Below are 14,632 nucleotides of genomic sequence, written 5' to 3'. Positions count from 1 at the left end.
AGTAAAGTTATCTCTCTCTCTCTCTCTCTCTCTCTCTCTCTCTCTCTCTCTCTCTCTCTCTCTCTCTCTCTCTCTCTCTCTCTCTCTCTCTCTCTCTCTCTTCTTTTTCTCCCCATTTAGTCATTTTCAATTCCCCACATGTGTGTACAGTATGTATATTCCCTGTCACTGACAAGCCCTACTTTTCGGTGTGGGGAGTATTGTAGACAACATGCACATCCAATCTCTCATCCAGGTGCTGGATAAACAATGATCAACAGTAAAAAATACAAATAAAATCTGCACACTGGTATCTCAGTCTATTAAGTGGATTTGTGTGTATACTGTTGAGTGCAGAACACTATGTTGCACATTGAGCTAATCATCTGGGGACCCTTCCAAAATCGTTTGGGGACCCCCGGTTTGGGAAGCACAGAGGATGTAGACAACCACATGTTGTCCTCTGTTACACATGGAGTCACACCTAGCCTGCCCTGCTGGGACTGTCTGCTGTCTCCCTGCACCTTGTTTCCTGTACATCCCTCAGAGGATTGAATTAAACCAATTAAACCCTCTATTCTTAGTCAAACAGACCTGAGTTACAAATGTACTTGGATCGCTTTTTTCCCTGTCTATACACCGAATCTCTTTGCCAAAAATAGACAATATATTAGTAGCTGATCTGCTCTTATTTGACGAATGTTCCCCCCCAGAATAGCAGTGGTGTAAAGTAACTAGGTACATGTACTCAAGTACTGTACTTAAGTACAATTTTGAGGTACTTTTACTTTACTGTAGTATTTCCAATTTTCAACACTTTATACTTCTACTCCACTACATCTCAGAGGCAAATATTGTACTGTTACTCCACTACAATTATTTGAAAACATTAGTTACTAGTTACAAATTATTATTATATACAGTACATTAACCACTTTAGCCCTATTTTATACATAGGCTATTTGAAAATAGCCGATCTACAAGCTCACAACGCGTCGCATCGCGGCGTGCTGTGAGCTTGTAGATCTGCTATTTTCAATTTTTTTAGTACTTTTACTTTTGGTACTTCAAGTATTTTGATGCCAATACTTTTGCACTTTTACTCAAGTAACATTTTGAACACAGGCCTTTTTCACTTGTAACTAAGTATTTTTTATATTGTGGTATTGCTACTTTTACTCAAGTCAAATATCAGAGTGCTTCTTCCAACCACTGCAGAATAGGGAAGCTGGGGTTCAGGTGGTTAAACCAATTAGATGTGTGTGTCTGTGCAAACATGACACTCTATGAGCAGGGGGACAGGCAGCTGGGCTTGTGTGTTGCGTCATGCTGGGTAGCGCAGCGCCATCAGGTTCATTATAAAGCCCACAGAGAGCAGCAAATGAAAAGCCTGGTGGGGATGGAGAAGCCATCCTTCTGTTCTGTTCAGTGGGTTGGTGCTGGTAGAGTGATGCCGGAGGCCATTTACAAGACATCTCTCTCCACACGCCTGTCTGTCTGTCTGGGACGAACACCTGCTCCCCTTACTTCTGCCAACATAATTATTTTTAACCCATTGCGGCCTGCAGGTTCCGATTCTACAAATGTCTTCTAAATCTTAACAGTTTTCTGAAAAACGTATGTTTCTATATCAGTGGTGCTCATACGTTTTCATTTTCAAGGACCCGGATGATATGTATTTGGCCGTGGACCCACTATCTGTAAATATTTCGTACCAGGGACCCCCCCAGGAGCAAAATGTTTGCTTTGAAAAATATTCAATATTCAAAGATTTGCACATATTCTCACAGTTTTTCAGAAATAGCAGATCTACAAGCTCATATTGCAGCACTCGGTGCCGTGGTATGAGTTTGTATATCTGCCATTTTTGAATAGCCAAAGTATAAAGTAATGGTTTATGTGGTTACACAGATGCGTTCCAGGTTTTATTGGGTTAAGCTGAATAAATGATTCAAAAGCAAAATATTGTCTACTGCCATTTACATTTCTTCACACACAATACATGTACCGGTACATGTAAAAACAACATGTTTTTTTCAGACTCTTTCATAACGATAATGATGCAAAATCTACTCTTCATTGCTGTCAGGCAGAAACTATATATCTCCATATTGCAACACGTTGCGCTGTGACGTGTTGTGAGCTTATATAACCGCTTTTTCCGGGTACGTGACACCAGCATGCAATTAAGTATAACTCAGGAAAAGTCTTATGTGGTTCTCCCAAGTGGGGTCCGGAGACTTCCAGGGGGGGTCCCCAGCTAAATTAAGTTAAAATAGCATCAAAATCGGTTTAACCCTGTTTAACCTTGGGCTATTCAAAAATAGCAGATATACAAGCTCATAGCGCCAAGTGCCGCACACCAAGTGCCGCGCTATGAGCTTGTATATCTACATTTTTTTTTAATCCCTGGCACAAAAATAGACGACCTACAAGCTCACAACATGGCGTGATGCGTTGTGAGCTTGTAGCTTTGCTTTTCTTTTTTTAATATATATTTTTTTACCCCTTTTTCTCCCCAATATCGCCCCCCCCACCTTCCAAATTAATTACATTTGGGGGTCTTTGACATGAACATTTTATGAGAACCACTGCTCTCCGAGCGGATAAGAAGAACGCGAGTCCCTGTGGGGTGTTTGTCAGTGAAACGTGTTGTTGTTGTGTCCTCAGGGTTCATGTCTGCAGACGGAGGAGCAGCAGCTCAGTCTCCAGATCAACCTGTCGGAGCGAGGCGACCCCCCCACGCACCTGGACAAGCTCAAACCTTACGTCATCGAACACATCCTGCTGCTGCTGGCCGTGCCCAGCGCCGCCGGCCCCAGATCAGCCGGTGGGTTCCAGTGTTGATTTTGACACATTGCACATTTTGACTTAGTTTTAGTCACAGTCTTTTGAATCAAATTTCATTTAGTTTTAGTCATATTTTAGTCTAGTTTTAAATGGCTGATTTTACACTTGGATGCATGCTGAAAATAGCCGATCTACAAGCTCACAACACGTCGCAGTTGTGAGCTTGTAGATCTGCTATTTTCAGAGCACAACACCCGAGCGCAAACGAGCATAAAATACCTTGGGTCGGTTGCACCAAGAAGGATTAAATAAAGCTTAGTTTAGGGTTAATCAAAGATTTGTTGATCTAGGATTTATTTTAATTCGAGTTGTGTTGCACCACTTAATTTTAAGCATTGCTTAACAAATCTGTGATTTAAATCCTTAACCTGTGATTAAAACTTTAAACAGTGATTAAAACGTTAAACAGTGATTATTTCATGGATTAAACTTTGTTGTGTGTCCGCCATCTTGGATTTGCGCTGTAAATAAAAAGGAATACTTCTTCTCTTGAGCCAAATATCATTAGAATTACTTTTTTATTCACTTTTGAGATAATGTGGGCAGGCGTGGTCTCATTACAGTCTCTTTGCTGAATCTGTACCGCCTTTTAAATTCGACTGGGTTTAGACCAGGGGTATTCAACTAGATTAGGCAGGGGGCCACAACTGTAAAATAATTTGGAGTCGGGGGCCACACAGCGCAAAGCGCACGCGCGCGAAATTTTTCGGGTCTAATTCGGTCTAATTCGGGTCTAATTCGGTTCTATTTGACCAATATAAATCAACCTTTTTTCGGGTCTAATTCGGTTCTATTTAAGGTTCTAAGTTAAGTTCCAATGAAAGATGGCCTTTCAAGAACTAATGAAGGATAAATAATTTGTACTGTTTTAACTTTGATAACATAAATCAAAGTTAAAATAAATAATAATTATGAAAAAAAAAAAAAAAAAAAAAACTTTTTTTTTTTTTTTTTTTTAATATGGCCAGGGGCCACAAGGAAGCTCCTCGCGGGCCGCACGTGGCCCGCGGGCCGCCAGTTGAATATCTATGGTTTAGACGGTCCCTTATTTTTCTTTGAGCTACTCTTTCGTTTTCATGAAGCCATCTGATATATGCTGCCATGTTTACATTTAAACCACCTGTACTGCAAGTTTAGAATTAATCCCTTACTGACATTTAAATTGGAGTTTAAAGTAGTGGTGCAACAGGATTAACATTAATCCAGGTTTACTGTGAAAATAAAAACCAAGATTAAAGGATGGTTTAAAACTAAACCTGGTTAGTGGAAACTAGGTTTAAAGTTTGGTGCAACTGGATTAATAGATAAACCTTGATTTAAACCAGGTTAAAGCTTAATCCCTCTTGGTGCAACCGACCCAAGCTTGTCTTTTAGTTCTACTGGATCTCTTCTCCTCTAGTCCCTCACTAACATTTTAGTCTAGTTTTTATTTGTTGACAAAATTGACAATATTTAGTCTTCCTTTTAGTCATCGTAGTTTAGTTTTTATTTAGTTTTCGCCAGTGAAAAAAGGTAGTCGACGGACATTTTTCTTCATAGTTTTAGTCAACGAAATCAACACTGGTGGGTTCCTAATAATCCTATCCAATATGAACCTTTTTAACCCCCTGGCGCTGACTGGAGATCAGCTGGTGGCTTTCTTAATTATCTGTAAATGCACAGAATCTCTGCATGATGCGTGTCTGTCCCCCGCAATTTCTCGAGAACCGTCCGACCGATCGACGTCAAACTTGGCGCGCGTATCGCTGGGGACCCGAGGGTGTCATGTGTCGAGTGGGGGCGTCCAGCGGTGGTCCAGAAATGTCTATAAATCTCCAAATCTCTGTATCTGTCTGTCTGTCTGTCTGTATTCCTTTTATCCTTTTATGTATGGAGATCCTACAGTAACGTTCCCAAATAATCAACTCCTTGAATGAATAATACTATATAACATTTACAGAAAATTCAAATAAAATCCAAAGCAAAGGTCAGTACAAAATAATGTAACTAATACAAAAATACCCCAGTTCAGCCATAAGAGTTATAATATATCTAGAGGGTGGACTACCCCGCCCCCCAGCTATTCATTTCAGTGAAAGTTGCTCACTGGCGTTTGAAGCACCCGGAAGAACGCTCTACTTCCGCATTTGGACACCAAATTTGGCTGCCCAAATGCAGAAGTCCTGAGCACCGAGCGGGCGCACTGGGGTTTCAAACGGTAGAAGCATGCACAGGTGTGTAACTCTGACAGTGTACAAATGCCCTTACGGGTCCATTTGGTTCCATTTGTACACTCTCAGAGTTATGGGAGTCCTTGCAATTCAAAAGTTTGAGAACCACTGTGCTACACTAAATGGGACCTTCATTAGAATCATTGGTAACACCTGTGAAGGAAGTAAAGACTGTCCCGATGAAGTGAACGGAAGTATTGCAATCTCAGATTTGACCACCAGGCGACGGCCGCTTCACTGTTCTACCGCGGTTCTGGGGGCTTGAGTTCAGCCCTCGTCCACTCCCTGACTGTACATAATGTACCTTTTTGTGTCCAGAGTCTCCAGTCTGACCAGTATCATCAGCAGCCATCGCTCAGACACATTAACATGCTGTTTACATTGTGATGTAAAGAACTGCTCTTAACGAGCTTCTTCTCGTTTCCTGCTTTATCGTGACTGATGTTAACTTTGATCTTTAGATAAACAACGCTCTGGTGCTTTGATGAATTTGGAGTTAAGACCCTCTGTCTGTATAGTTTTTGGTTGTCCGACCTCCATTAGTCTGGCATAGACAGACTATCATAGATCTCTGCCTACTGATACGCCACAACTGATTTCAGTCATTTGGAATCCATAGACTTCTGTGGAAGCAAGTAATGAACTGAAAATAGGCTACAAGCTTTCAATGAATATGTTCAAACTATGTGGAAACATTCAGATATTACAAAATTAACCATTTTGTGGTAACACTTTTTTGTTGTTGTTTTAGGCTAAAGATTTCAGAAATAAAAAAAAATACGGAGATATGCAAGCATACATACTTTAAAGTGTAACACTTCTTTACAAAATATGGGTCAAAACACCAGTAATCGGTGGTCTAAGGGATCTCCGATCGTCTGGCTACGAGAGACTAGTGTGTACAGTATGTGTAAAGGACATTTAGGGCTTTTTTTCATCAGTTTGTTCTTTGTGTCCACAGGGGAGCTGAAGATAGGAGTTCACATGCTGAACTCTGGAGCGAGGAAGCTCTATGTGAAGGTGAGACGCTCTTTCACTGTGCTCCTGCACTCAGCATTAGTTCATCCATTACGGGGACCACCAGTGGTCCTTGAGGGGGTTCCAGGTGGTCCCCAGCTAAATAATGGAGAGTTGGTAACCAAATGGACCCTTATCGATCTTTAACTCTTGAGAGTGTAAAATAAAAAATAAAAATGCTTTCAAGAGATAATTTATTGTTAAACATCTGCATTACTTAATTTTCAAGAAGTCTACATAATTACAGAATGTAGAAGAATTGTAATATTGATCAACGTTTGCCTGTTATCTCTCCTATGGTACCAACATCCATACAGCATGGAATTTTGGACAAAATCTTATCCAAGTCTTGGGTCTGAAAGCCTAAATCCCATCAAATGATAAGGTCCATAAATAATGGACCTTGATAATGAAAAGGGTTGAAAACCACTGTTCTATCGCACTTCTATCAAACCCTCTGAACTTACTGACCTGGAGTTGGCTCTGTACTTGGTCTGCTCTTTTTTACCCCCCTCTACAGTAAGTCTCTTCGCCGAAAAAAATAGATCTAACTATATAAATGGCGACCGACTTCCGCACCCTCGGTGGGGACACCCCACAGCTCTGTTATCGAATAAACAACGCACCGCCAGACCACATGTCGCCAACTGACTCGCCACGGCGGCCGCGCTGAATTTACGCCTCGCGTAGGGGACATCTCATTGCTCACTACACCTTTTCCACCGCGCAACATAATTAATTCTACTCACCAAATGTCGGACAAAACGGAAGGTGCAACAGTTTCGTACCGTTTACCGTGCACACCACCGTCACCGAACGGCGACGGATTTTGCCGAAACAACACCAGCGGCCGCCATTGCACTCTGCCCATCTCCTCCACAACAGCACACACGCAGCTCCTTTGCTTCAACCCCCCCCCTTCTTACGTACGTCCTTTGTTCCACCCAGGCCGTTACTTTCACTTCACTCATGTGTCGATCACAATATGTCCGTCCTTCACGTGCCATGTTCATCCCATACACAAAAACAAACGCCGACGGCCACAGCACTGCACGTTGCCCTGGTAAATGTGGTAAACAAACCAGCTTTTAGGTTCATGACACCAAAGGACTCGACAGTGATGTCATCATTATGCAACCCGGAAGTACAAATACCAAGGATACGTCAGTGATGTCAGTCGGGTTGCCAAGTCCTGCCAGGTTTTCAAAAACAAGTGACAGAAACAAGCAAACCGTGCATGGAAAAAAAAAAAAACAGCCGAAGGGGTCCGCGATGTTCCAGGGGGGTCCCCGGGGGTCCCAACACTCACAGGGGGTCGGCGGACCACCAGGGGGTCCGCGGACCACCAAGGTAACAATCAATATTAACATTTTTTCCAAATTTATTTATTTATTTTTTTTTCTTTTGGACAGTTTTACTCCGGCGACTTGGGTACCACAATATACACACGCACACGCTGGGCCCCGTGCGCGGCTGGGGTTGAGGGGGGCGTAGCCCCCCGAAACTCTAGTTATATATAATAGGTTTCATTTCTGTTTTTTGTGTTCAGGACATGTCGGTGCTGTCCAAGGTGGACGCCAGCCTGGACTTCAAACAGGTTCTTCTGAAACCTGAAGCCAAGAACTTCACACAGGTGGCCTCTCTGGCCTGCACAGGTACAGACACAACCAGAACCTTGTATTAGAGAGTTGCGTCACCTCTGGGGGCAGAAAACAGCACCGGTCACGTGGTTCATTGATGTAAACTCGAAATAGTGACAAACGCTCATATAGACTCCAGCGCATTACGTAAACGTCCGGTTCAGTGCTTTTTCACTATTCGCCAATAGGCTCTATGGCTCTATCTTCTTTACTGCCTTCACAGGTGTTACCAATAATACTAATGAATGCTCCGTTCCATTCTGGTCAAACAGAGTCAGGGTGCTGATATCGTGCATGTTGGCTCACCGGAAACAGGGGGTTCCAAATGGACCCCTTACGGGTGTGTAACTCTGAGAGTGTACAAATGGGTCCATTTGGTTCCATTTGTACACTCTCAGAGTTATGGGGGTCCTTGCAATTCAAAAGTTTGAGAACCACTGTGCTACACTAAATGGGTCAGAGCCTTCATTAGTATCATTGGCAACACCTGTGAAGGAAGTAAAGAAGACGCCCAATTTCTTTACAATATGGCTGCATAGAGCCAATAGAAGGCTCTGTAGAAGACTGCCCGATGAAGTGAACGGAGGTGACGCAACCCTCCTTGTATGGCTCTGGTCACAACTAACTCCTGATTCATCACAAGCTAATACTAACTCATGAGTCATTAGAAACACCACGATGACCTCATGAATCATTACAGAGATAACAGCAGAGCTTTGAAATGCACTCATCTCATCGTCAGTGTGGGGTGGAAACCTTGTATGTCCAAGACTTTTACTTGTCAGTAAATGGGAAAGAATGACCTGTTATCCAATGGATCCAATGGAGTTATTAGCTTTTGTTAATACTTTTTGTAAATACATTTCATTGGCTCAATATTTATAAAACCCACAGACAAATGTTTTACATAATAGTGAAAATAGCAGTTTGCGACACGCTGTGAAATCGTAACAATTGGAATTATGAATGCACGAGGTTTCTGCCCGACGGCAACAATATAATATGAAAGTACAGTATTAAACTCTTGTGTGAAACCGTTTCTATGAATAACAGCCAATCACTGTCATCTGCAGGAGCGTTGCCTGGCAACAGCGGAAGATGCTCTACTCATATCAGCCTACAGATCCTGGGCAACCACACAGCCAATACATTTACACACAGGTAACACACACACATGCACACACACACACACCCACACACACACACACACACACACACACGCACACGCAGGGCTGCACATAAAAACGGAACAATAATAAAAGCAACAATAATTAAAGCCAAGGAGTGCAAAGTTCAAGTTTACATTCAACCGCACATAATAAGTAGCAGTAAGTAAACATGAGTGCAATGTACATACATACCATATGTACACATTACACTCACATGCACACACATAAAACTCTGTAAACAAAGGATAAAACCGACACACTGGGTAACTGTAGTACCTGGTTCAGATTAAATGATGTCAAATGCTCATGCGAATAGGTGTGTTTTGAGTCTGCTCTTAAATAGGTCAACCGAGCTATTGACTCTAGAATATGGATTGGGAAGTGGGGCTTGGTAAGAGAAGGCCTGCCACCCACTGATATTGTATTTATTTTGGGAATGGTTAAGAGACTAGTAATGTGCGTTTGTTATCGAAGCATGTTGTGCAGCGAAAATAGCCGATCTACAATGCCTATCTGCCTATGCCTATGCCTATGCCTATGCCTATGCCTATGCCATAAAATACCAATGCTCTGCATTGGTATTTTATGGCAATATGTTTAGAAGCATTTTCCATTGATTGAAATTTATTGATTGATTGACATTTTTATTAGGCAAAAGAATGTAAAACAACACAGTTACCGGTACATTTATAATGCTTTTGACTAAAAGGTCCGGCCAAAAAAGTCCTTGTGGACTTGTTTCCGTTGGGGTCCTTGAATTAAAGACATATATAGTAGCAACCAAACAGTTCAAATCAACATAAAAATACAGAGGGAAAAAAATACCACTATGTACAAAAAAAGCATGAGAACATAAAAAATATATACAAAAAAAAGCATGAGGAAATAAAAAATATATACAAAAAATATGTACATAAAACCCTAATGGTCTCAGATATTTCATAAAAGCATAGGTTAAAGCTTCAATCTTCAATCGTGATTTCTTCACCTGGTTGGCGGTATGTAGAACAGCAGGAACAATATTACTAAAACATCATCATTCTACATATTGTGTTAATTGTTTAGGAAACAGCGGCTAGTGTGGGGGCATCCTTTCACACTGTTTCACAAATGAATCACACTTTAGGACTTGGCCGTGAAAAAATGTTATCAGTGGTGAGATTGTATTTGCTTTAACCCATTAAGACCTGGAACGCATCTGTGTCACTTTTTGATTTGAGCTAAAAAGCATTATTTTACACTTTGGCTATTCAAAAATAGCAGATCTACAAGCTCATAGCACGGCACCGAGTGCCGCGCTATGAGCTTGTAGATCTACTATTTTTGAAAGATTATGAAAATGCGTGCATATCTTTGAATATATATTGTTGTAAAGTGAACATTTTTAACTAAAATCTTTGCTTCTGGGGGTCCCTTGAACAAAACATTTTAAGATGGGGTCGGCGGGCCAAATAAATATCATTTTGGGGGTCCTTGACATGAAAAAGTTTGAGCACCACTGATATAGAAACATAGGTTTTTCAGAAAACCGTTTCAACCGTTTTATTTAGAAGACATTTTGCAGAATCGGAACCTCAGGTCTTAAAAAAAAAAAAGAAATTTAAACATTTTTTTACATTTTTTTTTTGGTCTTGTTTTTTTTTTGTTTATCTCAAAGCAACTAGGAGATAACGCTATCCAAAAAATTGCTGCTCCATTCACTTCAATGTTAAAAATCAAACGGAGGAAAAATGCACCATTTTCCTGGCACTGGGACGACACAGTCTGAAATAAGTGTGGCAATGAAAGAGTTAAAGGGTTAATCCATGCCTCTGTGGCAGTGCGTTAGGGCATGGGAGGTGTCCGGAGATGATAATAATGTGCGTTTGATGTCTCTTCCCTGGCAGGGCGTTGGGGTGGGAGGTGTCCAGTGTGCTCCAGGTGAGACGGAAGGGGTCAGACCAGGTGGACCTGTGGCTGACCAACCCTCTCCCCGTGTCCCTCACAGTCACCAACGCTAGCCTCTCACACAGGGCCCAGGGGCTGCTCAAGGTAACTATCATTAACTTATATAGTTTATGATCCCCTTTAAAGACATAGCTGTGTGACCGTTTTATTTTATACATTTATTTTCGATATCGTCACTGTGGGGTGGAAACCTTATGATGTCCAAAAATTTTCAGGAAATGGAAAAAAGAACGTGTTCCAATGGATCCAATGTAGTTATTTTTTAGTCAGTTATTAATACTTTTCACTGGTTCAATATTTATAACGCACACACACACACACACACACACACACACACACACACACACTTATCCATTTCGCTGCACCTTTCAAAATGTTTGTCAAATAGCGAAAATAGCCGATCTACAAGCTCACAATGTGTCTCATTGCCACGCGTTATGAGCTTGTAGATTGGATATTTTTGCTACTTTTTGTGCAACACTCTTTATGTCATGCTCTATTAATTAGGGCATGACATAAAGGGTGTTGCACAAAAAAAACTTTAAAAGTTTTAAAATATGGAAATGCAAGGTTCCTGTCCGACAGCATCAATATAATCTTTCATTGGTATGTTTTTCACAATAACCAATTTGTATAGAAGTGTTTTTTTGACAAATTCTCTAAACACTATTTAACACTATTGTTATTCGTGAATGTCCTCAACACAAAAAAATGCAAATGTAATATTTTGGTTTCAAAATGTACCACACTTAGTTTATCTGTGACCGACGTTATCACTGCGCTGCCCCCTGTCTTTCAGGTGGTGAACTTCAGTGGTGCTGTGACGGTCCCTCAGGGCTGCTGGAGGGTGCTGTCCCTGCGCGTCCTCAACAAGACGCTGCCTGTCAACCTGCTGTCCACCCTCAGGCTGGACACCAGTGTGGGCACAGCCCTGCACCTGCCCCTGCGCCTGCACTCCTCTATGGACAAGGTAGTCAATTTTTACTCAAGTAAAAGTATCACAACGTGCTGCTCTAAGGGTTAAAGGGATAGTTCACCCCCAAAATGACTTTTTCTATCAATTAGTCACCCCATGGAGACTTGAATTCATGGATATTGTTTTGTTTTTGTTGCATTCCTAAGCCAATCATTTCGGTTCCGGTAGGAGAGACAAAGGAGACTTTGTGTCTTTGTGTCACACTCTTTGTGTCTCCTACCTTTGTGACCTGCTGCCGGTCATCAAATTATTAGCTTAGGAAAGCGACAAAAACAAAGTCCACAAAATATCCATGAATTCAAGACTCCATGGGGTGACTAATCGATAGGAAAAAAAAGTCATTTTGGGGGTGAACTATCCCTTTAATGTAGACAAGACTAGAGGTCTTCAACGGGTGTAACTGAACCGAAAATTGCCGAAAATGCCCGAGACCCATCCGGGTCCTGATCGCCTATATTCACTATTTTTGAAAATCGATTATTCTATTAAAATTGATGACTTTTAATAAATGAGTATATCCATTAACTGTTGTACACACAACTGTGGTGGTTGTAGTTGGTCTGCTTGCTCTTCTATTGAGACGTTTAGATTGTGTGGTCAGGTAGGACACGTACTGGTTGACCTGAAGGTCAAAGTGCAGCCTCTGCATGAACAGGCTTTTCATCATAGCTCAACAGTGGAAATTCTGCAACTTAAACTCAGAGAATGCACAAATGTTTTCTTTTGTTCTAAACTAGCATACTTGGAGTGTTCGCGCTCATGGTTAATCATAGCATGAGTTGAGTGCACCAGATGAAGCCAACTGTTAATTCAACTCTGCCCTCTCTACCAACTGACTTCCTTCTTCGTGTGTGTGTGTGTGTGTGCGTGTGTGTGTGTGTGTGTGTGTGTGTGTGTGTGTGTGTGTGTGTGTGTGTGCGTGTGCGTGTGCGTGTGCGTGCGTGTGCGTGCGTGTGCGTGTGTCTTTAGCAGGGGGAGGTGCTGTTGGAGGTAAAGGGACAGTGCAGTAGACTCTGTCCTCTCGTAATGTCTGAAACAGGTGAGAACACATCTCTCATAACGACAAATAAACACATATACAGTACATACAGATAGCGTGTGTGAAAGCAGATATGTACATGATATTTAGAACGTTAGCATCTTATATACTGTATGGTGTGCAGGTTCTATTGAATCATTAGCATCATATGCAGGTGAAGAATAGTAGCAGCTACAGTGTTTCTTAAGGTGCTGTTTCAGAGAGAAACCCACATACTGCATGTCAGCACTCCAGGTGGCAGGCGGTGTTCATACCTTGTTCAACAGTATGATGGTAGCAGACAGCTTTCTTGTGTGATCTGTTCGCTGATCCGAGTGAGCCGGAGGGGTTGTAGAGTTGGATCAGGCTTTGAAGGTCTCTCTCTCTCTCTCTCTCTCTCTCTCTCTCTCTCTCTCTCTCTCTCTCTCTCTCTCTCTCTCTCTCTCTCTCTCTCTCTCTCTCTCTCTCTCTCTCTCTCTCTCTCTCTCTCTCTCTCTCTCTCTCTCTCTCTCTCTCTCTCTCTCTCTCTCTCTCTCTCTCTCTCTCTCTCTTCTCTCTCTTCTCTCTCTTCTCTCTCTCTCTCTCTTCTCTCTCTCTCTCTCTCCAGGTCGCATCCAGTGGCATCGCTCTCTCCTCCCAGAATCCCCCTCTTCATCCTGGGCTGTTGACAGCAAGCTGGCCGCTGAGCTCTGCTCTCGATGGCACAGCCACAAAGATCAGCTCCCATGCAGGTGGGAGGGCTGCAACTATCTCTTTTTTGTTGATAATCTTGTTTTTTTCCGCTGTTTTTGCTATAAATTGAAAGAAAAAAGGGACATTTTGGGGAAAAACCCCAAGTCAATTATTTTGTATTCTTGACTTGTTATTGTATTCAATTAAATCGATTAGTTCAATCAATTATCACACCCCTATTTCAGACACATTCATTAATTTCAGAATCAACTAGTTGAACTGCGTTTCTCAACAGTCAAGTTACTGTATAGGAATTGACAGATGCAATATAACATTAATGTAAAAATGTAAATAAAAATGTACACCTTGAATTGAAAATGGTTAGCCTGTTGAAATAAGATACACAACATGTAATAAGATAGTTTAGGTTTAGGTTTACTAATCGATTATTATCAGCAGTAATAGTTGTAGTATTACTATTATTCTTGCATAATTATCAGACATGAATAGAGTTTTATTGTATGTCCTCAGATGGCCCAGGCTGCCCGCAGAGCCTGATCAACCTCTAGATTTTGGTGCCACACCGCTGAATGAGAGCAAGGTGGGTTCAAAGAAAAACACGTTTTTCACACTGTGAGAGCATATCCATTGTCATAATAGAGACATAGTTAACAATACATGCCAAACAATGGGACTTGGTTCTTGTGCAGGTGAAGATGTTGACTCTGAAGAACCCAACCTCCTCAGTGCTTTCACTGGAGATCAGATCACTGTCCCAGTACCCTGCTCAGCTGGAAGCTCTGGACCTCCTGACTAAATGGTACGACGCGCACACGCACGCACGGTTATATGGCACAGTTCAGTTTCATACATAGTTCCAGTTAGTTTCACACAGTTCCAGTGAGTTAGGTCGAGCCCACAAACATTTCCCACATAGACCGACGGGTCCTCGTAACCCCGCACGTAACAAAGAAACCCTCCGTTCTGTCGCGGTCTTGTCTGTGAGGTTGCTAGGCTACTACTCACGGTCGATTCGCTTCGTTTCGTTTCGGTTTCGATTTGAATCCACTGCTCCGAGGGGTTACTCCCGTGATCAGAAAGTGATCTCCGAGTACTGTGTCCTCTCCGTGTGATCCTCTCTGTATCCTCCGTCC

General features: G+C 41.9%; 1 protein-coding gene across 1 annotated transcript in view; it reads left to right on the top strand.

The window, feature by feature from the left end:
• Positions 1-14,632, top strand: part of tmem131l (transmembrane 131 like) — a 94,814-nt gene that overhangs the window by 47,699 nt on the left and 32,483 nt on the right. Inside the window, exons 9-18 of the mRNA XM_084044521.1 lie at positions 2,650-2,809; positions 6,001-6,059; positions 7,606-7,711; positions 8,770-8,857; positions 10,752-10,896; positions 11,612-11,782; positions 12,758-12,827; positions 13,414-13,537; positions 14,010-14,079; positions 14,189-14,298. Of these exons, the coding sequence (XP_083900647.1) occupies positions 2,650-2,809; positions 6,001-6,059; positions 7,606-7,711; positions 8,770-8,857; positions 10,752-10,896; positions 11,612-11,782; positions 12,758-12,827; positions 13,414-13,537; positions 14,010-14,079; positions 14,189-14,298 (1,103 nt within the window). The remainder of the gene's footprint in view (positions 1-2,649; positions 2,810-6,000; positions 6,060-7,605; positions 7,712-8,769; positions 8,858-10,751; positions 10,897-11,611; positions 11,783-12,757; positions 12,828-13,413; positions 13,538-14,009; positions 14,080-14,188; positions 14,299-14,632) is intronic.

This window comes from Gymnoscopelus microlampas, assembly GCF_963454915.1.
Source record: "Gymnoscopelus microlampas genome assembly, chromosome: 2".
Classification (NCBI taxonomy): Eukaryota; Metazoa; Chordata; class Actinopteri; order Myctophiformes; family Myctophidae; genus Gymnoscopelus; species Gymnoscopelus microlampas.
The sequence above is the reverse complement of the archived record's forward strand: the minus strand, read 5'-3'. Positions and strand labels throughout refer to the sequence as shown.